This window comes from Microtus pennsylvanicus, chromosome 6 (assembly GCF_037038515.1).
Source record: "Microtus pennsylvanicus isolate mMicPen1 chromosome 6, mMicPen1.hap1, whole genome shotgun sequence".
Classification (NCBI taxonomy): Eukaryota; Metazoa; Chordata; class Mammalia; order Rodentia; family Cricetidae; genus Microtus; species Microtus pennsylvanicus.
The window spans coordinates 39,235,862-39,263,532 of NC_134584.1; the positions used below are offsets into that span (position 1 = coordinate 39,235,862).

Sequence of the window (27,671 nt, forward strand, 5' to 3'; positions counted from 1 at the left end):
CAACCTAAATACCATAAAAAAAAATTGAGGTTGATGAGAGCATAAGGAAGTACCAGGCTAAACAACATTAGGCACCATAATTCGCTTCTTTGGTAGGGCTGCTGGGTGGTGGGGGCTGTCCTGTCTGAGTGATGTGTCTAGACAGTCAGAGCCCTATAGCCCAAGATCACCGTGCTCCCCAAAACAGCCCAGAGAGAGTGGAGGCTCATCAGACCCAAAAGGATAAAGACAAGCATCAAGAGGACCGTCTCCCACCTCTGTTATTACATATTTTGGTATTGTGAAAATTTTACAACCAGCCAAAAGAAATGGAGGTTAAATTTTCCACCTGTCTAAATAGATGACGAGAATGAGAAATTATAGGGTTGGCGTGATAACTCCATTGTAGTGTGCTTCACTATCATAGTGAGGGCCTAGGTTCAATTCTATGTTTTCATACTGAAAAAATATCACTTATTACAGATAATAAAAATTACCATAATCTCTAAAAATCTTGTTTGTGACAAAGCATTAATATTTGATGTAGTCAATACTCCACTCTTTCCCTCAGATGCACTTTACATGTGAGCAGGAAGAAGAGCATTTCACTCACTGGGTTGCACCTACAGCACACACACCAACTGCTAACCTATTAGAGTCTCAATCAAATGCTTACACAGAGGAAGCTTTGGCGATATTGCTCCGTATTATATCATGGAAAAAAACAGTTCTGGCTAACAGTGTACTGTGACTTTGCACAGCTCCATGAGAAGTTTGAATTCGGACAGTTCATTTTGATACTCCTTTCCCAGGGGGTCTTTAAGTGTTCCAGTGTGCATCAGAACTTTTTATCTAAAGCAGAAGTTTGAGGTTCTGCCTTAGGTAAAGTTAACCTTGGAGTCGGGGTAGAGTGAGAGCATTGTATCTCCTCAGAGTATAGTCACTGTGAATAAATGCATGTTTCGTAGCTGGAGCTATATGCTGTCCTGTGCTCATGTGTTTTTGATGTTGTAGACGTTTAATTGCTTGGAAATGTCTATCAGATCAGAGGTGATGAGTAGCCGTGGACATTAGACAGAGGTCATGAGTAGCCGTGGACGTTAGACAGAGGTGATGAGTAGCCGTGGATATTAGGCTTCTGGAAAATACTGTGTAAAGGGACTAGACACTTGAATCTCCTATAGTTTTAGTCAACATTGGATAGGCCATATTTTGAATGATGAAATATCACACTTTTAGGCTCTGTTTCCCATACACACCCTCCTGGGGGTGGGGTTAGGGAGGCAAAGTGGTGTTATTCCTATGGATGAGGTCTCCTTTGCAGAGAATGACTAAGCTTCCTGTCTCTTAATCGGGAAAGGAACCTGGGGCAGCAAGGAAGGGAAGGAAGGCAGGCCTCCGCTGGACCTTGTTCTAGAACCTGATCTCTGGGCAGAAGGGCATGTGAGAGAGAGCCAAATAATCCTCAGGCATGGGAGCTTCTGGAGGTTGGAAGAGAAGGGCCTCGGACCCAAATATGTAGAGAGTGTTTAAGTACACTCTTAAACACTCTCTACCCTTAAGTAGAGATTGTGTTCTCTGTCTGTTGACCCCCTCTCCAGATTATGACACCTTAGAGGGCAATGTATCACCAATACAGTGATCTGTCACACTGTATATCTAAATGTGCAGTGGCCTATCACAGTGTGTCTCTGAATGTGCAGTGACCTATCACACCGTGTCTCTGAATGTGCAGTGACCTATCACAGTGTCTCTGAATGTGCAGTGACCTATCACAGTGTGTCTCTGAATGTGCACTGACCTATCACACTGTATCTGGATGTGCAGTGGCCTATCACACTGTATCTGGATGTGCAGTGGCCTATCACAGTGTATCTGAATGTGCAGTGGCCTATCACACCGTGTCTCTGAATGTGCAGTGACCTATCACAGTGTGTCTCTGAATGTGCACTGACCTATCACACTGTATCTGGATGTGCAGTGACCTATCACACTGTATCTGGATGTGCAGTGGCCTATCACAGTGTATCTGAATGTGCAGTGGCCTATCACAGTGTATCTGAATGGGCAGTGGCCTATCACACTGTATCTGAATGTGCAGTGGCCTATCACACTGTATCTGGATGTGCAGTGGCCTATCACAGTGTATCTGAATGTGCAGTGACCTATCACACCATGTCTCTGAATGTGCAGTGGCCTATCACACTGTATCTGGATGTGCAGTGGCCTATCACAGTGTATCTGAATGTGCAGTGACCTATCACAGTGTGTCTCTGAATGTGCAGTGGCCTATCACACCGTGTCTCTGAATGTGCAGTGACCTATCACAGTGTGTCTCTGAATGTGCACTGACCTATCACACCATGTCTCTGAATGTGCAGTGACCTATCACAGTGTATCTGAATGTGCAGTGGCCTATCACACTGTATCTGAATGTGCAGTGGCCTATCACAGTGTATCTGAATGTGCAGTGACCTATCACACTGTGTCTGGATGTGACAGGTAGGATTTGTTTTATTTTATATAAGAGAGCTCTCTAGACAATATTTTGCAAGATGAGGCTACAGCAGATTATTCTCTCCATCTAGAGGAAAGTTGCCAATGAAGCCAGTTGATGTAGGCTTGTCAAGATGCAACAATTCACTTTGAAAGCTTATGAAATAAATCCTGCCTTATGCTTGCTAAGACCAACTGGTTTTAATTCCTCTGGCCCTCATGGGAGGGGCACAGAGAACAAGGCAACAGGTTGACAACCTTTGACTTACGTACTGAGCACATCATTGGCAAATCTGTGACACATAAGTCACGTTGTCTGAGCTACAGTGTATTGTCTACCTTAAGGTTGCAGGATGATCCGGTAAGCTGGTCTCGGACAACACAATAAGAATTGGAAGGTCAGGATCTGTGATTTAAAGCAACTGAACAGAGTGGTGGTCCCTGGTGGGTAAGGGTTGATGGGTGGAAGGCTGCAAGGCTATTTCAGTTGTCAGTAAGGGCTGAATTTGTGAAGCCTGTAAACACCTCTGGAGAATTGCCAGGAATAAGCAGGGAGGAGAATCAGATAAAAGGCCTTCCCTTTTATTTATGAAATAAATAAAACTGTTTATTGAAATGAATTATGACCTCACAGATGGATGAAATGTGGGACATTTGAGACATGGAGGCTGTTTCTGCATTATTTGTGATTTGGCATTACTCTGAGGTGAGTACTGTAACATTTAAAATACCGTAGGGGTATTACATGACTCAGTTTTTCCCCTATATTTCTTTTCTGTGTGTGGATGTGTTCGTGCATGCTGGCATACCATGGCACTTGCATGGAGACCAGAGGATAGCTTCATGGGAGTCATTTCCCTCCCTCCATTATATATATATCAGATAGAACTCAGTTCATCTGACTTGTGACAAGTGCCTTTATCTCTTGAGCCATCTTGTTGGCCATTAAAAAAAAGGGGGGGGATGTTTTTGAGACAGTCTCATTCCATAACACATTCTGTATCCCGTGTTGGCCTCTAACTTGTGAACCTCCTACTTCAGTCTCCTTGGGGCTATGGTTCCAGGGAGCACCACCTTGCCTGCTTTCTGATGTAGGCTAAGAACAGGCAGCCAAGTTCTCCAAACCCCTTCCCCCACCGCACAGCTCTCGTCACAATCTTATTTCTCTTCTCTTACCACAAAGCCTTTCTTTTGGAAACTCTTTCACTAAGAAAGAAGAAGAAAGAGGAAAGAAGGGCAAGTCGCAGAGATGCCTTTAAGCTTCTGACGATTTTAAACAGCTCAATTATTAACAGAAACTCAGAATTTCACAGAAAAGACAGGGCTTTGTGTTCAATATGAGAACAGGAAAGGCTTACCCAGTGGTTTGGGGCGGGGAGACTCCTAGAAACTCACTTCCCTTCTCATCAGACCTAGTCTTCTGCATTGATTTTCCTCTCTGGGTTTGTTTTCTTTCCTGAAGCTCAGGAAAATGGATTTTATTTGTTAAAATGTGTAATTCTGCAAAATAGGGAGCTGCTTCTAGCAACTGTTGGAAGCAGGCAAACCTCCTTCCATCCCTTAACACTACCTTGTGTTTCTTTCTCTGCCTGGATGTTTTACTTCCCGAACCATCTTACTAACATGCCCTTTTCTAGGATCAATACCCGCTCTTAGGAAAAAGCAGCCTTCAGTTTTCATTAAAATTATCAGGTTAAACATCTTCAACTCCTGAGACCTATGTAGAAGATAAGACATCCCCCACCCCCGACATACACATGCTAAAAGAATTTCCGGTATCAGCGGAGGTTCTCTTATGGGATTTCTAAGATTATCATACGCTCAGGTCTTACTTTGACAGAAAACGGAGACTACATACTCAGAAAGTTTGTAATTCTTACACTTTTCAATAATGTTGCTTATTGTTGTATTTTTTTCTTGCATTTCCCACACAGTCAGTGCCTAAAGTCAACAAAGGTTAGTAAGCATGTCCTCGTAGGTGATGAGCGCCCCATTTAAAGATGCAGGTGATCTTCCACTGGGTTACTAACAACCCCTGAGATTTGTCATCATCCCTTTCTAAACTCAGCTTCCTTTTCCAGCCAATTTAACAACAATAGCTGGAAAATTTTTTTCATTAGTAAGGTCCATGGTTTTTAAGAAGGAAATACAAACTCCATTAAGAACCAGGGCCCACGTCAGCTCAACAGAAAGCCTCCTGAGATATTCAACGAAAAGTGGAAAATCTGACAACTCTGTAGTCATGATTTCTGTTCATAACAATGATTTTTCCTCCTCTTACTAAAATAGACCAAGATTTGTTACAAACACATGTATTACCAGTAATAAGGATATAGTCAGAAAGGATAGCGCCCTCGGTGTCTTTATTTTAAGATTAACATTAGGGGAAGATGACTGGTAGTTCCCAATGCTGTCTGAGTTGCCATGGATACCTGTCGTCCACATCCAGAGCCTGCAGGTTACACTCAGGGACTTTTGCCAGATCGTTAATAAGGTCGCCAAAACCCGAAGCTGCTGCAATATGGACGCACGTCTTTCCACTCTCATCATCATAGTTGATAATGGACGGGCCCTTATGGTGACTCAGAATGATGGAGCACAGGATCCTATTTCCACTCTGAAAAAAAAGAGTCAGAGAAATCCCATCATGAACAACCCTGTCCATGTTCCTACCTCTGCATGATGAGGGAGGGCGTGTTTTAAAAGACAGAGGATGGATAAGCAGAAAAAAAAAACAGAACAAGGAAGGAAAAAGCAGGGTGGTCATTTCCTTAGATGATGAGGACTGGGGGACTCGTCTTGCCAGTTTACAGCCAGCTTGTCGAGTACTTGTAGACCTGTCCAACCCTTTGACCTTCCGGCATGACTACTTGAAAAAAGTTCATATTCTAGAGCTACATAAATCATTGCCCCAAAAAATTACAAAAAGGAAAAAAAAAAAACCTTACAATGTATTAAGTAAGTTTGCAGTTTTGTGATGGGCGAAGCAGCCTCAGAAGGGTGAAAAATTAAAAGGGAGCGATCATGTGGTTTGATCTGTGGAGGATTTTGTTATGCGCCTGCCCCCTCTCTCCTGGCTTCTCAGAAGTTCAGCTAACAGCTTAGCTTGGCTTTAGTGAGATGCAGCTTCAGCGTGGCCACTCTGTTTTGACTTTGAGTCTGCTCTGTTGGGGCCACTAGAGAAATCTAATCCCAGACAGTGGCTATCTATAATTTTTATTCCATTTCTTCAACAAATTTCCACCTATCTCAATTCTCTGCCGGGAGTTTTGTTTCCAGTTGGGGTTAATGTCCTCCACACCTAGGGAACTGACGATGGACTTGGTGGCAAACGGCAACCGACGTCAGAGCTAGCCTGACAGATGTGTTGCCTAGACAACAAATTGCTCCCTAGATCTGCTCTTCGACGTCTTCATTTCACTGGACAAGGTGGCCGTGTTAACTATTAACACGATGAGGAGGAGGGCTGAACCACGACACAAGGTTGCAGACAAAAGCCCTGTTCCTCAGTCTGGCACGGTGAGTTTTAGGCAATCCTTGTGTCGGAGATTCCTAGCACGCCTCCAGATCCTCCCAGGTGCCCAGGATCCATCCTGCAACAGGGGTACACTGAGCTTTTCCTTAGGCCCAGGGCAGAGCAGAGGGCAGTGGCAGAGGCTGGGCGGGAGTCGGGCTCCTGATGCAGGAGTTTGGGGGTTAGAATTGTGTGTGTGCAGGCTCCACTTATAAAACAAACTGAGAATTTCAAGGTGCTGAGCACAGAATGTTCTATCTCGGGTGTCTCAGGCAGTGGGCTTCCTCCTGGACCTTGGTCTCGCGACTGGAAAGTGGACCTTTTTCTTTCTCCCCCCTCCCCCCGCCTTACATCCCTTTCCTCTTTTTGTCTAGCCTTTGTTCCACATGGCTTGGATGTGACTCGAGCACGTATTTGTGTGCTGTGCCTATCTGTCCTAAGAAGCCTGCCACACTGAACATGTAGATAAGGGGCTTTCACAGTTTTTTTTTTCTAGAGTCATTCATATACTACTCGATGCTATTCCGAAGGGGTCTGGAATACAGTTGGAAACAGTCGAGAGACACTTTTCTTGGAAAGTACCCGCTCCTGGAGAAGGAAAACAGAGAAGAGTGCCAGCTCGGTGGGTTTGTTTTGTTTACAATTTCCTGGAAAAGAAAAGGCCTTCAGGTTGCCAAGGTGATTCAAAGGGCAAAACACCTCTGTTCAGTTTCCCCTCTTTGTAGAAGAGGGAGCATTAAGGACAAATGGAAAAAACAAAAGGACACACCTCACCTCTCTGCTCCTTCTCCTCGCCCGACTCTTGGGACAAGTCACTGGCAGTAGCTGCAACTCGGGCACCTGTGTCTGCCTCTTCTGAAACCTGACCACATGGTCTCATGTGTCGTGGAAGCTGAAGTGCTGTAGGCTAGGCCTCTGAACAAGGATGGGCAAGGTGTCTCCCCTCACTTTACTCTCTTCTCCCAACCTGCCTTTTGTTGCTGTGGGTTCCCCAGATAAGTCCTTTGCCTGCTCCTGGGTCTCCCGTGTAACACTATCATCTGTACTTCTCTTTCCTGTGTGAGTTTTCCTCAGAAATAATGGTGACAGCTGTGTGCATGGAGAGACTGCTTGTTGCTTAGCGCCTTCCTAAAGCACTCCTGACCATAACCCGGGGAGATAGGCAGAGAGGTCAGAGAACAGAGGCCGGAGGGATGGAGGAATTCGCTCTGGGTCAGAGTTAAGAATGAGCTGGGCCAGGATTGACGTTGTAGAGTTTGTAGGCTTGGACCTTTGAGGAAAAGGACCCTGCGTGTTTGCACTGAAAACCGCTGTTCGGACCTGTCACATAAATAGTCATGGTGAACCTTGTCTCTGCAAGGAAGGTGGCCCCGCTGTACCCTACCAGAGACACTGCTTTAGAAGCCAACAGCGGGGACGGTAATCTCTTGGTGACACCCCGCGTTCCCCGCTAGCACTCTGGATGGCTCCAGTTAAAGGGAGGCTCAGACGATGGGGGGCTAGGGAGGTCACAGGGGCCAAGAAGAAGTAGGAGAGCAGAAGTAGGAATGCCCAGATGGGGCCAAAGGAGGAAGAGAGAATGGGCCCACATCCAGTGGGAATGCTAGCACACCAGGGGAGCAGCAAGATCACACACAGCCTGTTGCTGGGCTCTGGGCTTCGCAGTGTCACAGATTGTTTGGCTGTATTTATCTGCTTTGTATTGTGGGTAATCACTGTCACGTTGCCTTCACGTCCTCTAAGAACTCTATGTGCTAGTTGTTTTCTCTTTATCCCTCATGAGCAGAGAGCACTGGAGAGGAGCTTGACTCAGAAGACCGCTTGCCAAAGAGCCAGGTCTAGTCTCTCTCTCTCTCTCTCTCTCTCTCTCTCTCTCTCTCTCTCTCTCTCTCTCTCTCTCTCTCTCTTCCCGCCTGTGGATTAGGATGTAAGCTTTTAGCTGCTGCTCCAGCACCATGTCTGCCTGACCCGCTGTCATGCACCCCTGCCTCCATGATGATCATGGACTAACTCTCTGAAACTGTAAGCAAGCCTCCAATTAAATGCTGCTTTCCTTTATAAGAATCGCCTTGGCCATGTTGCTTCCTCACAGCCATAGAACGGTAACTAAGACAGTGTCCCTTCAAAGAGGTTCATCGGGAGGCTGTGGGACCAGTTGGTTATCAGCATAGGGCTGGGGAACTAGAGTGTTTATTCTTCATTAGCAACTTGACTGGACTAGAATCATCAAATCGTCTTAGAAAGACATCTCTGGGTGCGTCTGCGAAGATGCTCCCACAGAGGTCTAAGAAGACGGTAGGCTTGCCGTGGACGTGAGCAGCACCACGCTATGGGTGGAGTCCTGGAGTGTATATTTTTATAGGGTAGAGGGAGCTGACTACCAGCGTTCATTTCTGCTTCCTGACTGCAGGTGCCATGTGACCAGCTGCCTTCGATGCCTGCCACCATGCTTCCTTCCACCATGTACTGCATCCCCTCAAACGCCAAGCCAGAAGTGACTCTTTTCGCCCTAAGTTGCCTTTGTTACAGCAACTAAGATAATTACTAACGCAAAAGAAGTTACACGGTACCTTCCTTTGACAGGAAAGGGTTATTCTCCCTACCTTGAATGAGGGGATGTAAACATAATTCATCACATGCTAGAGCGAGTACAAAGCAGCAGCTTCCGAGCTAGGGGCTGTGCTTCAGTCACGTCGCCCTGAAGGCCTGAGGGCTTTTATGACATGCTGCAGCCAGACGAAGTAGATTGGAATGGAGATAGCGAGTCTGAAGAGTAAGCGGTCGAGAATGGGCTCCTCGCTAACTAGAGGGAGGAAAAGGATACACGCAATATCTCTGAAGTGTTAGAATCTGAGCTATTCTCAGCTAGTCTTTCGAGGGCCAGAGTCCTAGCTATTGAAATAAGACAGGAGAGTGGAGGGAAGATAGGAGGACTGGGAAGGAAGAGCTGGAACGACTTTTTGCATCTCATGTGGTTGTCTAAGTAGAATATTTGAAAAGACAGATGAAACTCAAGGCCCTGAAATTAAGAAACAACTGTAACAAGTTTTCAGAATATAAGACACATATTTTACAATAGACAAAACTATTTTTCTATGTATTGGCAATGAACAAAGAGGATTTGGAAATGAGAAACTATTGTTTTGGATGTGGTTTGTCTCTGATAAAACTCATTCTGAAATTTAATTTCCAGAATAATGTCATTTGTGTTTATATATGTGAGAGAGGGGGAGGGAGAGATAGAGACAGACAGACAGATGGATGGATAGATAAAGAATACTGTATGCCTGCATATGTGTACTGGTGCACGCCCATATGTGTGAATATGTGGGGGCCGGAGGCTGCTGTTGAGTGCCTTTCCCTGTCACTCTCTCTACCCTGTTTTCTGGGACAGGGCCTGTCCTTGAACATGGAGCTCACCTATCCAGGAAGACTACTGGGTTGATGAGTGAGCCCCAGGCGTCCTCCTGGCTCTGCCTCCCCAGCACTGGGATTACAGGTTACAATGATTCCAGGATTATCATCGTGCCAGGCTTTTTATGTGGGTGTCAGGCACCCGATTCCAACTCAGGTCCACAGGCTTGCACAGCAATCATCTCGCCAGCTGAGCCATCTCTCCTGCCCTTTTCCTCCAATGTAATAGTATTGATCATGTAAGAGGTAATCAGGGGGGTTATCACTCTGTGCTGGCCTGTAGAGGGAGATGAGGCAGAGATACCTGACAAGCTAGTGTCATCACAGGGAGGTGAGAGCATGGCCTCACGGGTCTGGAATGACACTAAGATTATCACAGACAGCAAGTGACATGCTTCTATTAGCCCAACTATAGCCAAACAGTGATGCTTCTGTTAGCCCAGCTATGGCCAAACAGTGGTGTCTTCTAGACAGATAGGAAAAGAGGAAAGAGGGCATGGCCATTGTAGTCTATCTCTAGCTAATAAAGGGCCTATAAAATAGAAGCAGAAGTTGAAGTTAGTTTCTGGGCCCGATGTTTCAAATCTTTACTGCTTTGGTTGTTTGGGTCAAATACAAAGGCTTTAATTATTTCCAAGTACCATAGCCTTATATGTGATCTCATTGTACAGTCCAAGAGAAAGGCAGGAAGTTGAGCAAAGGAATAAATGCCGATGGGAAGCAGACTCATTCATGTGGAAACACTATGACGAGCATGCAGCGCTGGACCTGTGCAACAAGAGGTAACTGCGGCGGACCAGTGAGGCCTTGATTTCCCGGTACTCCTGCAAAGGGCAGAAGACACAGCCTGGGACTTCGACTACCAACACTAGCCACGTGGAAGGGAGAGAGACCACAGGTCCTCAGAGCCAGGATTCCTTACACATCGATGCAGTTACCAACTGTCATGGGGTGATGAAGACAGCTTTGCTCAGAAAATCGGATGCAAGAGCCCAGCACTCACACACAGATATCGGCCAGCACCGTAGGGTACCAACGGGAACCTTTCTGTTGTTCACTTTACTTCCAGGGCCAGAGCCAGATATACAGCAGATGTTCCAGAAGGTTTATTGAGTCGTGATGGAGCAAATACAGGAGGCATTTCACTCATGTGTCTAACTGTGGTGAAAAGGCAACATTGAAGATAGGGGTAGATACGATATTGGCCACCATTAACTGGAGTTCCTCTCTAACAACAGCTCTCAGTCCTAATAGTACATTTTAATTTCCTGGGAGAAGGAAGGAGGTTTAAAAGTCTCCATGCCCGGGCTCCACCTTAGAATAACTGAAGGAGAACTCTAAGTGGGGCCTAAGCATCCACATTACTTAAAAGGTCTTTAGGTGAGTCTTGGGAGCATGGCAGGCTGGGAGCAATATCATTTACAGCATAGTCGCTTAGACTCTAAATTTTAGAGAGAAGAATACTCAGTTCATCAACCCAGTCTCTACGAAGGTCAGAGAATTTAACAAAGTGACTTGTCTCTTCCAGTTCCGTCACATCCTCTAGCTGCCATAGGCACGGTTCCATTCATACCCCCCTCTCCCGATATATTTGGAGCTAAGATACGCAGATGTGTATGACTCTCCTTAGGTCAAATCCAGGGCTGTCATGGAAATTCAGTGTGTGTTGTCGCTCTGGTTTAGCCAAACTGCCGCCTACAGGATAAGGACAGAGGACTCAGAAGGTCTGGGTGCAGGGAGCTCAGCAGTCTGCATTTGGGGCAAGGCCTGCTGGGGATTCATTCTACTACAAGGGCTAATTTAGGACTCGACTGTGGCTGGGATGGAGGAAGAGGGACCAGATGATGCAGGTCCATCAGAATTACTGCGGGGGTGGAGGGGGGGGCGTTCAGAGGACAGTAGCCGAGAAGGAGGAGTCAGAGTGGGAGGGTATTGAGGGGGAATCTGTAGAAATGCTTAATTCAGATACCATTTCCACCTGAGCTGAGAAGCAACACGCTCAGGGCATTGCTTGGGTGCTGAACCAGATTCTTTGGGATCATTGCTACTGTGGTCCCTAACTGGCCAGAGTCAAGTTTCTAAGTGCCCTCAACAGAGCCCGCAGGGAGGGGGCGGGGCGGCTGATCAGATAACGAAAGTGCACGGGAGGATGCTAGGCAGGTGGAGAAGACAAAAACAAGTCTGGTTCACTTTGTCATCCTGCCCAGGACCCGGTCCAATGCCCTGCAACCGAAGCCAAGTTTAGAGACACAAAAACAGAGCAGTTTCCGAATTGCTTCTGTTTTCCCCTGGTCATAGGCACACCTGTGAGTCCCGAAAGTCCCAGGTGCTACCTCTGCCCTAGGAAAACCCTGAGTGAAACCAGGGTTGGGCAGCAGAGATGACTCTCACAATGAAGCTGGCAACCGTTCGGCAATGCCATCCTGGCTGGCCAATGGCAGCGAGGAGTGGGGATCTGGGCGTTGGCATGGGAAGCCAGCATGCTGAAGGCAGCATATCCCTGCTCTCCTCGAGTGTGGGAAAAGTAGGTAACTCCACTAATTTTGTTAAAGAGCCCGACCCTTGGCGAAAGGATAGAGCTGTCAGGTGTCGCCACTCTTTCCTCTCAGTCTATTTGACTTTTTTTTTTCTTTTAGTTTTTTTTTCGAGACAGGGTTTCTCTGTGGCTTTGGAGCCTGTCCTGGCACTAGCTCTTGTAGACCAGGCTGGCCTCGAACTCCCAGAGATCCACCTGTCTCTGCCTCCCAAGTGCTGGGATTAAAGGCGTGCGCCACCACCGCCCGGCTTTCTTTGGACCCTAGAATTCACAGGCCCATTCTGCTATCTATGGCTGTGTGGACTCAGGTGGCTCAACTCATGTGACCGTGATGCGGGAGTGTGAGTCACTGTTTCACTGCTGGGTACAAAAGCCGGGGTCATCTGCAGTGACGTGGCTGTGGAGGGATGGAGGAAAGTCAGTGAGCTTGGTCCCGAGGGGTTCTGTAAGTCAACAGGAAGCACTGAGTGCAAAGAGAGAGCATTAAGGGTGTGTATATGTCTGTTGAAGCGGCAGGCTTCCTCTTGCCTTTCTGGATATGGGGGACGGCCCTCCTTGCTCTATCATATACATTTCAAGTAAATATCGGGACCAGCATGTGTGGTAGTTCTAACTTTCTCTGGGTGACCCGCTCAGGTCGGCTTTACCTCATTTAAACGCGAGACATGCTCACAGCCTGCTTTCTCACCTGGGCTGCCCAGTGGAGGGCTGTCTTAAAGTCCTTGTCCAGGAGAGTGGGATCTGCCCCCTTCTTCAGCAGCACTTGGGTGTGTTGAGGCCGGTTATGGAAAGCTGCCCAGTGGAGCGGTGTCATTCCCTGCAGCACAATGATCAGAAGGGACAGAAATGAACACAGGCTCCCGAGAGGACGCAAGTTCACATTCCTCCCCTGGCTAGCAGGCCGTCACCCACACTCCAACTGCTGCTGCTTGGTAGTTCCTTCATTCATTAAGCCACTTGTTCAAGTGGTGGTTGATGATTAACTTTTTGCTAAATTAATAGGTGTTGAGATTACAAAAGTGAGTTTGAGAAACCAAATCCATGCCCTCGGGGGAGTTGGGCTGCAGTAAAATACAGGAAGCCGGACACTGAATGCACATGGAGGAGCCACACTGGCTGGCAGTGTGCGCATGGAACATAACTAAGGGAGCAGGGCCTGCTCTATACAGTCTTCTGTGAGAAGGACTGAAGGAAGAACGCCAGCACCAAGGCGCATCGCTGAGGGTATGCTCAAGAACAGCATCAGAGACAGCGGTCACGCAAGAACACAAACCGCCACCAAGTCCTGAACATTATGGGACTGCTGAGGTCCCAGTGCCTAGAACAGAAACTGTATGCATAGCTGACAGACGAATGGATGGATCGATGGATGGATAAGGGGAGAGGAGAAATGAAATTGACGACAGGCTGAACCTGGGAGTACTGATCCTGTGCAAATCATTTGGATTTTTTCCCACACGAGTGGAAGCATGGTGGAGGGTGTCAAGCAGGTGTTGGAATGATCTGATTCACACTGCCAAGAGGAAAATCCTTTCTTCGCAGCTGGAAGGATCGAGCTAGATTAGTCCAGCTGACAAATCTCAGCTTCTCTGAGAACTGAGGGTATACAGTTAAGGAATGCCTTAATGGCAAGTGGTTTCACGTTGGCCAGTGGCAGCCCCCAAAGAAACAGTGGTATTTGAGAGTATGCCATGAGAGATGACCTCGCCTTGATCACTCCTCTGGTCCACATGGAAACATCCAGGATGAATTGAGATTGGGCTATCCACAGAGACCGCAAAGGACTGGAGCAGCTGATAGCTTCTCTCTTAGTTATTCCTGCAGAGAGCATGAAGATGCCAAAGAGGCCTGCCTGCCTGCTGCAGAGGATGAGCAGGGAAGAGGAGACAGGCCTTGACCTCGCTACCCTCAGGATTTTTATTGATCCAGGATGTCATTTGAGTTCTTACAGCTACCATCCTCACTCCATCCTCCAAACCACCTTCTGGCGTAAGGGCTGTGGTGACATCTCTCCCAGGTTCCCAAGCTACTTCCTCTTCTCCCGGGACACACAGACCACATCCTAAGCTTTCTACACCAGGTTCTGCCATGCAACTGAGTTCTAACCACTGGAGAATGGAGGGAAGGTTCGGAAACTCCCTCAAGGCCCGGCTTAGGAAGCATACCTTCCTCCATGGCTGCTTTCTCTCCTCACCACCACTGAATGTGGAGGAGGACAGGGCTGTAGAAGGTGATGGGCACACAAAACTGCAAAGCCCAAGTCCCTAACTGATGAGGGAGAACAAATCCACCACATCAATCACCATCGGATCATGATGTGAACAAATCCCTCTTCTTGTGCCAGGAGGTTGAGATTTTGAGTTACCACAGCAGCTAACCAACCCTGATCTATGCCATCGTCCTCTTATTTCCTAGAAGGAGAAACAGCTCTAGTGAAGTGTTCAAGTCAGAGTGAGAAGAGGACTGAGGCCAGGGTTTGAGGTTGGAGAACTGGCCCAGGATGCTAAAACTCCTCAACCCGTTTCGTAGTTTGAATCTGTAATTTACAGTGTGCTTGCGGGGTTTCAAGTTCCCAGTGTCCTCTGATACCTCTACAGCTGTTCTTGGGGATAGTTAACAAATTGGTTCCATATGGGAAAGAATGCTGGAATAAAAGGATATGAAAGAGAATACTAAAGAGGGTGGAGCTTATCCACTTGCTCCAATTGCTGCTTCTTCTCATGGAACACAGAGTCATTCCATGAGTTTCTCTTCTGCATTTCCAGTTAGGCCACTGGGATCAGAAACCCAAACACAAGGGAACCAGATTCCTTTTCTTTTATTTCACATTGATTACTCCTTTTCTAGTTGTGAGATCATGTTTCAGTCACGGGTTTCATGATGGCTGCGCTCTCGTCTGCCTGTCTCAATGCCAAGCGCTCTGAACAGCGAGCCCATTGTAGGTGCTAAGAGAAACTACTTATTAAGCAAGGGGGTGTTCCCGGCCACCTTTCTTGACTTTGTAAAATTTGGCTTTGCCTTTTATCCATTTTAATTTGTGTGTGTGTGTGGTATTTACGTATATATGTTCATGCATGTGCTCCTGTGTACATGCGGGTGAAAATGTATGTGAATGTGAGTATATGTATATGTAGAAGCCAGAAGTTGACGTCCAGGGTTGAAACAACTGGAGCTCACTGAACGGGCTTGGCACACTGGTAGGTGAGTGCCAGGGACCACCTGTCCCCACTTCCCCAGTGCTAGAATACACATTGTGCTTGGCTGTTTATGTGGGTTCTGGGCATCCAAACTTAGGTCCTCATAACTGAGCAGAAGGATTTGGTTGACTGAATCCACACTTCAGAATTTTGGGAGAGTGCTCCGAAAGACCTCATCACTAGTACTTCTGTCAACCGAGGAGATGGCTCAGCTTGCGAAACACTTGGCTTGAAAGCACGAGGACCTGAGTTCGGATCCCCAGCAGCCATGTTAAAAGGCCAGGCCTAGGAGCATGCATCTGTAACCCCAGTGCTGGAGAAATGGAAGCAGAAGGATCCCAGGGGCTCCCTGACCAGTCAGTCTAGCTGAATTGGTGAGCCCCAGGTTCAGCAAGAGAACCTTTCTCAGAAAATGAAAGATGGGTACCAACTGAGAAAGACATCCAGCATCCTCTAGCCTACACATGCGCATGCGCGCGCACACACACACACAAAAGGAAGCATGCAATAGATGGCAATGATTATGTAGAATTAAGTATGTAAGATTCATTGTGAAAATGTGGTTCTAAATTAAACTGTGGTTATGCAAGGCTAATTATTGTGTCTACACAAGAAGGTTTAAGAAAATCTATTTATTTACTTATTTAGTGTGTGTGGTAGGGGTAATGTGAGGTCACATGTAGCCTGGGGTCGCTCTTTCCTGGACAGATGTCTCTTTCCTGGATAGATATCTGGTTGCTGGGCTTACTGACAACCATGTCCTCCTGCTTAGCTGTCTGCAAGCCCAAATGTTACCTCTGGGCACCTGTTTGGCACCAAGAAGTCTGTCTGTATTTTCTCAATGAATTTTACAGTGATCCCAGGGGCAGGAGTTTTAGAATCACTTTTGCAGTGAGGAAGCCAAAGCAGACAGGTTAAGCAATTTGTCTAAGACCAGTGATTGAGTACTTGGTAAGGCTGGAATTCAAATTCACATTTTTGTAGTTCTGGAAAAAAAATACGATCTTCATCATGTTGGTGAACTTCTATATCTGGAAAGAAGCTCAGGTGCTAGGGAATTCTGTTTTCGTGTGCATAGTCTTAGCTGATTCAAGTCTTGTTAGTTTAAACAATGGTGGTTGTCTTAGGGTTCTGGTTGCTTCTCTATAGTATTAACTTGGCCATTTCTCTCTAGATTCCCCTTAAAGGAGGATAACGAGCAGCGCTTCAGAAATGACTGCTTCTTTGTTGCTGTTTTCCTGGGTCTCACTATGTAGCCCTGGCTGTCCTGGAATTCTTTATGTAGATCAGGCTGGTCACAGACTCAGAGATCTTCCTGCCTCTGCCTCTTGAGTGTTGGGATTAAAGGCGTGCACCACCACGCCTGCCTAGAAATGACTCTATAGGGCTATTAACGATGACTTGACTTAACTTCCCTGAACACTGTTACACTGTAAACAATTTGTAAACTTTCAGTCACATGAAAGTTCCTGTTGCTATTCTTTAGTATTCCCTTGCTGAGCTAATAAGAAATAAAAATAAATCCTTGTGCCATTAGTAGTCTAAAAACCAAAGATTTCACAAGCTCACGGGTAGCCATTCAGGCAGCTGGACAATCATGGGTATTGGGCAACTCTTCATTGAGGAACATTTTCCTGCCACTGCTTCCTCCTTTCTCCAGCTTCTGTGGAGCGTGCAGTCAAGCTGTGTACGGGGAAGGCTCTGGGGACTATATAGAGGCAGACTTTAGGCTTGGAAGCTGGTACGCACTGAGCGGTGGTAGACCTCACAGTGGAAATGTGTCACGGTTTAATGAAGATGCTGTCTACCACACCAAGCACACAGGCGTTTGAGGCATCTTTTTTCTAGAAGCAGTGAATTCCAGGTTATCAAGGATCTCTTGGACATGGGAAGGATGGGATCCGTTGGATGTGAGATGGCCTCCTTCATCTGTTTCCCCCACCATCTGTCTTCTTAGCCCCACTGAAGACTTAGTTAGACCATGGAAACATTCAGGAGGTGGAAAATTGAGGCGTCATAGAGATGGTGGAAATAGGTACCCAGGTGGCCTTGGTAACAATAGACTCCCCTTTTTTATGAAAAATAAACATCATTTCAAAGACTGGAGAATAATTCACATTAAGTTGCGAACATCTCCAGAGTGTGTCCCTTTGACAGAGGATGTGTCGTGAGGCCATTGCAGGACTCTGCGCCCTGTAGCTGGAGGGTGCACAGGAGGGCTGTTGTGAAATGGCCCTCCTGTGCAGATGAGTAAGCCTGGGCCTTGAGCCGGTGGCATGCCATTTCAGTTTCTGCTTAGCTGACAGGCTCTAAAAGAATCTCAGATCTCCCTCCAAGAAAGCCATTGCTGATTTTGATTGGGGGGGGGGGGTGGAGAGGTTGTTTTTGTTTTCGGAACCAGAAATCGAATTCGTGTGAAGCAATTTTATCACCGCCACTTAACACTGAAGGACACAGAGAACCATGCTGGTGTGGCCACATTCTAGGACCTGGCTTGTCTAGGTATGTGGAGGACAGAACAAGAGCAGGGGCGGAGATCAGCGAAACAGCTCCCCATCTTGAAGGGTCTGGAACTGCTAAGAAGCTCGGGGTCTCCTTGGTTGACGTTTAAAAATTGACATAAGAAAATAAGAACATGGCTGTTCCTGGATATGGGTTGAGAAGGTTTATTGTAGATATGAGGGAGAATTCAGCTAGAGGCATCTGGAAAAGTCCAGACTGAACATAGCTAGCAGCTGAACCGGGCCCTGAGAGCAGAGGTGGAGGGGAGAGTGAGTGAGGGTGGGGGAGAGGCCAGGAGCATGCTGGGAGACCAAGAAGGAAAGATGCCAGGTGTCCAAAATGGCCGCGTTTACATAGGAGAGAGAGGCTGGGAGGAAGAAGTTTAGGGAGGGGGCCAGGCTAAGAAGTTCTGTGAGGAGCCACAGGCACCAAGTGGTACTGGGAGAGCTAACAGCATTAGCTTTCATGTGTTAACATGACAATAATGTTCATATGTTAATAGGCACCTCAGCCATTTGTGTGTTACGATTATCAATTTGCTCTTTAAGCCATTCTGATAACTGTATTTCAAAGCAATTGATGACTTTCGTAATGCTATATATTTTGTTTTGTGTAATTTCAGATAGTCATCCACAGACCTCACCAGCTGCTGAGAGGTATCCACACTGCAAAATAGGGATAAGGATCCTTGCTCTCCAATCTACAGACATTTTTGGAAGATGCTAAGTGATTTTAAAAAATCTTATTTTTGGGAGTAGATGCCAGAAATAACTAATGTCACCTAGAATTGTCTGATTTGTGAAATGTATAATCAAGTTAGGTAACAAACAGGGGAAAGGATCATTAATGTAAAAATAACATGAATCGTGTGACTTTTTCTTGGATTAAAAATTTCAACTTCTTTCTATAATGTGTATTTATATGCCATGTATATATGTATATATAATGTATATATCATATTAATTAAGATAAATTATTTGTCTATATGCACATAGTTTTAAAAATATTTGATACTTTAAGGTGTGTGTGTATGACCTGCATGCCAGTGTCTATGGAGGTGGGGGAATTGATACTCCAGGAGGCGAATTTATAGGTGATTGTGAGTCACCCTGACGAGGGTACTGGGAACTAAATATGGGAGTCCTGCAAGAGTAGAAGATTCTGTTAACCACTTAGTAATCTCTCCAGCAAACACACACACACACACACACACACACACACACACACACACACACACAACAACAACAAACAACACACAACACACACACACTTTTTGATATCCACTGGGATGGAGTCAAGAATACAAAGATGGAAGAGACATTCTCATAGGAGTTCGAGGATCAGGGATAGAGGGAGTTAAGGGCTGCTGAGTAGTAACAACCTTACTCCACTTTGAAATATGGTCAGTGTTAGTATAAAGTTTTGGGGTATTTAGAAATGCTATAACATTTTGCCATTGGTTAGCTGTCAGGTGAGATTTCTGGAGTCAGGATCGATGTCTTTTGATCTTGCTTTTGAGTGCACACTGGCTAGGGTTACACATCTGGAATGCAGAGAATGCAACTAGAGCTGTGACTCATGTCCAGAACTTCACATCCGGTTTTGCAAGCTGAACTTATTTTCTCAGAGTACTGTTATAACTGGTATTTGGATTATAAGGCTGCTTCTAAAAACCTACTGCAATGAAACCGTGCATAAGATCCACACTGCAGGCTAAATACCATGCATAATGGTTCTCCTTTGGGTGGATGCACCAAGACTGCTAACCCAGACGCCAACAGCTCATGGGCTCTCCAGATAGGGTGTTCTTCCCGCGAAAGCTCAGATGAGAGCAGGGGAGGCTAGCAACTCGGTAACTCCCTCTCTCTGAAAAAGACAAGCCTCTCTCTAAACCAGCGACTTTTCTGACCTCCTCTTAGACTAACTATGCACAGGACACCTGAGACCCATCTTGCCTTTCCCACCATGCGAAACCCGAGAGTGTGGATAACTTCTACAGAAGTCACTGTGCAATCAAACAGTACGGTGAGAACCAAACAGGAAAAAGCAAGCTGATCACTGGACTAGAACAAAGGGTTCAGAAGTGAAACCGCAGACAAACTAGGGGAAAATTTAGCACACTGTAATTAAGTTTCTGAGGGTAGATAGGCATTCTTTAGAGGGGGGAAAAAGGTACCCAAAGCAAAATCAGTACCAGGCAAGAACAATCATCTAGTAAGTACATTGCACTCACAAGTTTCTAAACATGGCACTATGAAAATATATTTAAAACCCAGCAGAGGCCAAAGACCACCTTTCAGATGTGAAACAACAAGAAAATGGCAAGCACCCTGTAGATGAATGGAAATCGTGAAAGAAGATCCAGAAAGAGCGTCAAATGCATGGAAGAGACAATCTTAAGTGAGGAAGGCAAATAAATAAGAGGATAACTAAGCAACACACAGAAGAGGGCTTCCTAGCCTACTGGTGGGACTGCACATGGGCGTTTTGAGAAACAGGTGGGCCGTGTTGAGAAACAAACATGCTATGACCCAGGAGTTATTTTTCTAGAGAAATCCTCCTGTAAGGGACCCAAGGAGACTCATATAAGACTGTGTTTTAGATTAGCGGACTGATGGTAGAAAATCTGGGAGACAACCTGAATTCCCAGGGGAAGTGGTTAAATGGACCAAAGTATTTTCATTGTGTGGAACACTATGGAGTCATCAAAAGGAATGAACCAGATTTCTATCCATGAACATGGAGAAGGGAGAAAGTAAACTCAAGGAAAAACACATAGCGTGTAATGCCTTCTCTGTGATATTCTGTGCTTTTTCTGAACATATGGCTAGACTGGGAGGTGAAGTGATTACCTGGAGATGAAGGTGGTCGGGGTGGAATTGGTGAGGGTCTTTCTAATGTTACCTGTAGCGCTGAAGTTACTGGACCGAAAGAAAATATGATGATACAAAAACTGCACCTTAGGAGAATTGCTTCAAGCCACTGAGTTCACATACGACGTTTCCTCAACATAAGAACATCACATTCTAGTTTTAGGATGATTTCAGACATTTATTTTCTCCTTTCTTCTTTTCATGACTCTTCACATCTGTGGGCTTCACATCCATGGATTCAACCAAACGAGGATTTAAAAAAAAATGTGGACATCATACCTGTCTTAATCACGCACGGAGTTTTTTCTTGTCATAGAACCATGCAGTATAACAACAATTAACACATGGTTTACATTGCACGCAGTATTGGAAGTAATCTAGAGAATAGCTGAGGTCCGAGAGAAGACGCGCATGGGTTACAGGCAAAAGAGGCACGGCTACAGAAGGCACTTGAACTTCAGATTCTTGATATCCCAGAGAGACTCGGGACTAGTTCCCCATCAATACAGAGGGCCGAATCTGTATTGAACCTTCATGTTTAATGCAGATGCAGTCAGGTGTTAGGAACATAAGTGGAACCATTTTGTGTGACTTAGAATAGGCCTCTAAGCTGGTCACCAAGCAGTTCTGATAGGAGAGTCTGATGTGTTAATGGGACTAGCCATGCGACCCAGAGGTGACATTGTTATGTTAGTGGACTAGTTCCACAACTGTGATTGAGCTCAGATAGCCCAAAGCCACAGCCCAGAGAAATGATACAAAAATTGGAACTTTGGTAATGGTCTCTAGGATCTTGCTGCCATGTTCCCAAGACGCTGTTTCTCTGGTCTCTTGTGTTGATATTCATTACCAGAGGACCTGAGACTGGCGTGTGTGTGTGTGTGTGTGTGTGTGTGTGTGTCCCTGCTTCAGTGACCTTTGAACTTCCGGCATTGTTGCTGGGCTCACAATGGCAATCTCCACCAGTGCCATTCTCCCGGCCTTGACAGGAAGCTTCACTGTGGAGGAGCCCACGAAGCTCCTGAAGCATCCTCACCATAGAAGAACCCCCAGTTGAATCCTGCATCTGTATTTTCTGCTCAACCAGCTGTTCCCCTCTTGCTGACATGTCTGTTAGCATGGTACTATGAGAGATATTTGTGTGACTAAACCAAGCATATTTGAAAGCCAAGTTTTGTGCGAACACCCTAATTGCTGAGCACCTCACAACCCGTAGGCCATGCTTTCTGCAGTAGGCACTTTTGGAGAGTGGTTTCAAATGGGTGCAGACCTGCTGAGACACAGGCTGAAGAAGCAAGTGTGCCCTTGGGCAGGACACATCATCACTGAGACTGCCACTCTCTCAGCCCAGAATTTTGTGGGCCTAAATGGTGGCATGATAACAAGAGGAATTTTTGTTGTTGTTTTGAGACAGGGTCTGTCTATGAAGTCGTGTTGGAGCTTGAGATATAGACTAGTCTGGTCTCAAACTCACAGAGAACTTCCTTCCTCTGCCTCCTGAGTTATTCTGGGAGTAAAGGCGTGCACCGTTATGCCCCTTGGATTTTTTTTAATTAATTTTTTTTTTTTGAAACAGAGGTCACTTTGCATAAGGAAGAACCAGAGATCTTTGAAAGATTCGTGTTTCCCTCCGCCTCCATGAGAGGAGTAGGGTGGCGGGGAACTATGACTTTGCTGGGGAGACCAGTTCAGCTTCAAAGTAGCCAGGGTTGCAGGCCTGCAGTGGAATTTGGCTTTAGGGTATGGATAACTCAAACACCAGTTACCTAAATCAGACTTGGGGTGGGGGTGGCAGCACTGAGGTGGAGGAAGTAGTCGGCGGCTTGCTTAGGGTCTAGACATCTCCAGTGTGCTGACACGAGTGTAATCTTCCAAGCACTCGCTTCCCACGTGGGCACAGAGCGGTCAGTGCACACAGCTCCTATCCTGTCCCTGGTTCTCCCTTTTAAAGTAGAAGTCTAAGAAGGTGCGCCGTTCCATCCTCTGCGGTGTGGCTTTGGGTCGCTGAGGATGTGTGGAGGGAACACGGTGTGTGACCACAAATCAGCAAATCAGGGGGATGTTCCATTTCAAACCCAGGTTTGAACAGGGGCTTTTTGGCGTGGCCATCATGATGGTTGCGGGGAGACCTCTGATGAAAGGCTCAAGACAGATGGGGGCAGGGGATCAGGAGGAAGCTAAGAGGGGCTGACTCCTACCTACCTCAGCGTCTGGGACCAGCTGATTTATCAAAACCAGTGTAGCGTGACATCTCGTGTGTGTGTGTGTGTGTGTGTGTGTTTAGTGGGACAAGACTTTCTCAGTATTACTAGCCCTCCTTACTGAAGAGCAACCTAATCCAGCATGTGTTTATACAGAAAGCCCACAAAGAGCCCAGGGATTTTAGCTGGATTTGAGACAATTGTTACAGAAATCCCTTGGCTGGTGAAAATCAGTACTCATCGTGGAACATGGCATGACTATGATCAAGCCCTAAGCTGGTCTGGGGAAGCACTACAGGGTCTGACCTAGAACTCTGCTCAGGATGGGGGTTGATGGTTCGGACGTTTTCTGCAAGGCTGACTTAGCAATGTGAAGGCAACAGCAATTATGATTAACAGGGACTAGTAATGCTGGCCTGGGACTAGTCTGTGTGTCCTCCTAACCCGGAAAGAACACATCTGGGGAGCCACGGCTTGTGGTTTACGTTTGGGGGACTCAAGGAGACAGGAGAGGGAATACCCAGGGCGAAATGATGAAATTTCAGTCATATGATTAATGCTTCAGTACTTAATGCCAGAAAGCTCCTCCTCCCTGGAAGAAGCTGCCCCTGCCCCAACCCCAACTGACAGACAGCAGTCTGCCTGGAGGTAGGAAAGAGAAGCTTGCTTGCGTGTAAAAGATGCCTTCTGCCGCCGTCACATCTGGGCTGTGGCTGGGGACAGCTTACTCACCTCCGCGTCCTGATGGTTGATCTCACTGAGGCTGGATTGTTGCAGCAGGACCGTGAGGAGCCTGTCGGGAGGAACGAGAGCGGCTCACTAGCACTGGCAGTTCTGGGTGCTTAGCGTGGGTCTCAAAACACAACACGGGGACCACAGCTGAAGGCCCCCCCGAATACAATGAGGCTCTTCCCGCCAACCCGAGAGAAAGATCTATGGGACGATGTGAACACAGACAACAGAGAAGCAGGACTGCCTCCTCCAGCTTCTTACTATCCTGGTGCTGCTGGGGACCAAGGGGAGGCAGGGCAGTGAGTCTTTAGCCTCACCCTCTGTCACCTACGTAGTACTTCAGTAGCCAAATGCATGCATGTGCGGCTTGGCTTTATTCCCTTTGCATAAGCATAGACAGTGCTTGCATTTACACATTGACATCCTGGTAAAACAGGGACCTCTGAGCAGGAGACGACAGGATTCAATGAGAAGCAAGTCAGCGATTCTCAAGCTCACTGGCTTGCACTTGGTTGGCCAAGGTCAACATTCTCTCTGGGAGGGAGAGGCAGGTGACGGCACTGGTCCTAGAGCCAGGTTCTGGAGCCAGATGTTTGAGTTCACATCACACGTCAGACCCGCCAAACTCTGAACTCTGAGGTGAGTTACGTACCTTCTCTCTACCCGAGTGCTTCCTGTCTTTGGGGGTAATAAGCCCTGGCCTCACAGCTCAGTGTAAGGACCGACTGAGGTAATAAGCACAAAGCGTGGACTGGGACCGAGACACAAAGCTTTATTTCTAGAAACATTCATCCTAGATTTTGAGCCTTGGCCCCAGCTCAGAACCACAGGGGGATATGTTTTTGAAACCACAAACAGCTGGATTGCACTCAATGGGTCTTGGAGGAGCCTAGTCATTACAGCTGAAAAGCACCTTTCAGGGCGATCTGGTAAACAGCCATGTTTGGAGACCATTGAGAAAGTGCTGGCCAATGAACTCCCACCATGAGGGCTGAAAATTCACCATGAGGGCTGAAAACGATTCAGGCAAAGAGGTTCAAAATGATTTTTTTTATAAGAATCATTTGCAAAATGAAATTGTTTAGTTCTATTCCCCGACTCAGTTTTCCTATCTCTGTGTGTGTCCTAAGTGTTCATATGCATGTAAGCATTCATGCTTTTGTATGTGTGTCTGTGTGTAGGACAGGGTGGACATCAAGTGTCTCCCTTACTTGTTCTCTCTCTCTCTCTCTCTCTCTCTCTGAGCTCGGAGCTGGCCTGTCAGTGATCCCAAGTTTATCTCATCTCTGTCCCCCTCAGCCCCAAAGCTGGGCTACAGATTTGAGGTACCACGATTTTACTTGGTGCTGGGGATCTACACTCAGGCCTTTGTGCTTGCATGGGAAGCCCTCCAGTGACCTATCCATCTTCCCAGTCTCTCCATCCAGTTGTCATTGTGTTTCAGTTTAGATGACATCCCAAACCCTATGTGTTAAATTACTACCAAGAGAAGAAAAGTGTGATGTACCAATCCTGCTGCCTCCGTAGTAGACATGAAGCAAGGAGAGCTTGAATGAGGATGGAATTCTCTTTATTTGCCATAGACGTGAAATGGCTTTGGAAGCCTGGGTTTGAATCTAGTTTCTCCACTGTTTTCTGGGGGAGCTAAGCTGCTGCTGGGTGCCTAATTCTTGCCTCACTGCTGAATGACATTCCGCGGAGAGAAGAATTAAGTGTCTATGGCAGACTGAGAATTCCTTGCACAAAGATTTGTAGGAATAGGCTAAGACTGAGCAGTTTGTCTCCTTTACGGTTTCTGAGTTCTAGACTCATTCCTTTACCTGGTAGAAAGTCATTATAAAAATAACTGAGACCAGGTATAGTGGCAGCGCACGTCTTTTAATCCTAGCACTCTGGAGGCAGAGGCAGACGGATCTCTGAGTTCAGGGCCAGCCTAGTATACAAAGCAAGTTCCAAGATAGCTAGGGCTATACAGAAAAACCCTGTCTCAAAAAAACCAAAACAACAACAAACAAACAAAAAACAATTCAACTGGGGTAATAGTTTTGTTTCTAATGGTCTCGCCTCTGGTTGCTGTATGGGTAGAGTGGGCTGAACTGGTGACTGTCTCTTCTCTGTCTCTCTCTCCAGGAGCCACTTTTGTCTCCAGTGGGTACAGAATTAAAAGGGAGGGGTCAAGATATGAGTGGGGGTGTGGTTCTCAACCTTCTAATGCTGCAACTCTAACACAGTTTGTTTCTCATGTTGCGCTGTCCTGACCACCATAAAACTATTCCATGGCTATTTCTTAACTGTAATTTTGCTACGTTTACAAATCATAGTGTAAAAATCTGATTTACAGGATATCTGATTTGCAAGTCCTATGAAAGGGTCATTGGCTCCCTAAAGGGTCGCGACTCACAGGTTGAGAATTCTTGAGCTAAGGGCAGTGTTACTCTCTCAGCTAGCCCCAAGGTGTATGGGCTCCTTGGTGCTCAGACAGGTTTTCTTTCCCCTCTGGATCCAGTCGAGAGAGATGGAAAGTGAGACTCAGAAGATTTCAATAGGGGTTAACAGAGAGAGTTCCCATGCGGCAAACTGGGTGGGCCCCCAAGGCTGTGGGATGAATTCCTATCTCTTATGGGCTTCTCCAATTCTTTGTCTCTGCAATCCCTGGCTCTGAGTCTGACCTTTGAGGATGACATCAACTAAGTCTCCACAGTAATGACTTTGTTGTTTAGTTAGTGGGAGCATCTCAGGGAGGAGGGGCAGAGTCAGACTGGCTTCTGACAACCATTCTGGGGTGGAAACATCTTTCTGCTCTTTTGGAGAACATGGTTTTGTTTTTGTTTTAGTATCTTGGTGTGTACCCCAGGCTGGCTTTGAACTCCTAGGTAGCACAGGCTGGCATCAAACCCGTGACTCTCCATCCTTCCTCAGCTTAGGATAACAGGTACGTGCTGTTGTGCTAGGTGAAGAGAGAGCACCATCTCTTGCCCATTTCTCTGGATTTTCCTCAGTTGCTACTTTTTGGAATCCCCCATCTTCTACGTCTGAAGGATTGATCTATGCTGTCTTAACTATTTGATTCTGAAGTCTTCAAGACTTGTAGGCTTCCAACCCTGGACACAGATATCCAGAAGAAGAGCACCCCTGCCCCCCCTGCTCCCCCCCAGTGTTTCTGTGATTCAGCCTGAACTAAAGACAAGGTGTCCACTATGCAGCCTGGTGACCCTTGCTGTTCAGTGGTGTGGAGGTCACATGGTTTAGTCCCCGTCTACCCCAACTCTGGATCCCTCAGTCTTGTTATTCTCCTAGAGTTCCGGTGTGATGCTACAATGGCCAGAAACATTCCTTCCACCATCCCCGCTGGAAACTGTTCAATCTGCCTTCAGATCTCAGAGGAAAAGTTCCAGACCACCACATATCAGGCTCCAGGACAGCAAACAAGGATCCCCGGCAGGTACCTTTTCTCACCTGGGCCATGATTGAGTAACGAGAAAACAGAGGCTTGCTATTAGAATCCATCCCCACTTCTTACCAACTAGCCTGGGGCCTTGGACAAGTTATAAAAGTCCAAGGACCATTTTTTTTTCTTATCTGTGAAATGAAAAGCATGCTTCTCATTCCTAAAGATTTGCTACAATTTTCAGTTGAATCAACGCTTACAAAACACTTAGGATAGCTTTTATGTGCTCACTCCCAGCCTCTCTATAATGGTTCATTTAAACCTTGCTGGGTCTTGTCTTCTCTGGGTCTTCCCTGATCGCCCTCAGGTGATTCAGGTGGCAGGAGGGATCAGTAAGAGACTTCGTAGGAGCAGCTGACTTCTGCAATCTGTTTTGTTGACCCCGCAGGCTCCCAGCCCTGCAGCTCAATGATGACAGCTGATGGGAATGACCCTCAAGTCCGTCATCTCCCCTTCCTGTCCCTAAGGCTGTTTGCATGCAAGAGTGGGACACAATGAAATATTCACATCAGGTTAGAGCACTAGCAGCTCAAAGGACCCCAAGATGAGCCAGGAAACCTGGCTGTAGTCAAGAGTGATGAAAAGAGGCAGGATTGCTGGTGCTGGAGCAGGGGAAAATGAGAAAAAGAAAGAAGGGGGGGGGGGGAATCTGTTACCATGGAGACCATGAAGAAATTCTTCAGATAGTCCAGTGGCTTCTTTCAGAAAAAAATCGCCATTTGCCTTTCAGGACAAATGTGTACAGGGTTGTACAAACACAACTCTGTGAATTTGGGACT

At 46.5% G+C, this 27,671-nt stretch overlaps 1 protein-coding gene and 1 long non-coding RNA gene across 4 annotated transcripts in view; one reads left to right on the forward strand and one right to left on the reverse strand.

Annotated features, from left to right (window-relative positions):
* The window catches only part of LOC142851908 (uncharacterized), a 56,009-nt gene extending 37,523 nt beyond the window's left edge, over positions 1 to 18,486 (forward strand). The window contains exon 5 of one of the 2 annotated variants that reach the window (XR_012910888.1): positions 18,261 to 18,486. This is a non-coding gene — a long non-coding RNA (uncharacterized LOC142851908). The remainder of the gene's footprint in view (positions 1 to 18,260) is intronic. The other variant, XR_012910886.1, reaches the window with a different exon arrangement.
* Ankrd55 (ankyrin repeat domain 55) overlaps positions 1 to 27,671 on the reverse strand; it is an 89,722-nt gene that overhangs the window by 25,234 nt on the left and 36,817 nt on the right. Inside the window, exons 6-8 of one of the 2 annotated variants that reach the window (XM_075976063.1) lie at positions 23,445 to 23,505; positions 12,628 to 12,756; positions 4,908 to 5,092 (exon numbers count right to left, since the gene is read on the reverse strand). In XM_075976063.1, coding sequence (XP_075832178.1) covers positions 4,908 to 5,092; positions 12,628 to 12,756; positions 23,445 to 23,505 — 375 coding nt within the window. The remainder of the gene's footprint in view (positions 1 to 4,907; positions 5,093 to 12,627; positions 12,757 to 23,444; positions 23,506 to 27,671) is intronic. The other variant, XM_075976064.1, reaches the window with a different exon arrangement.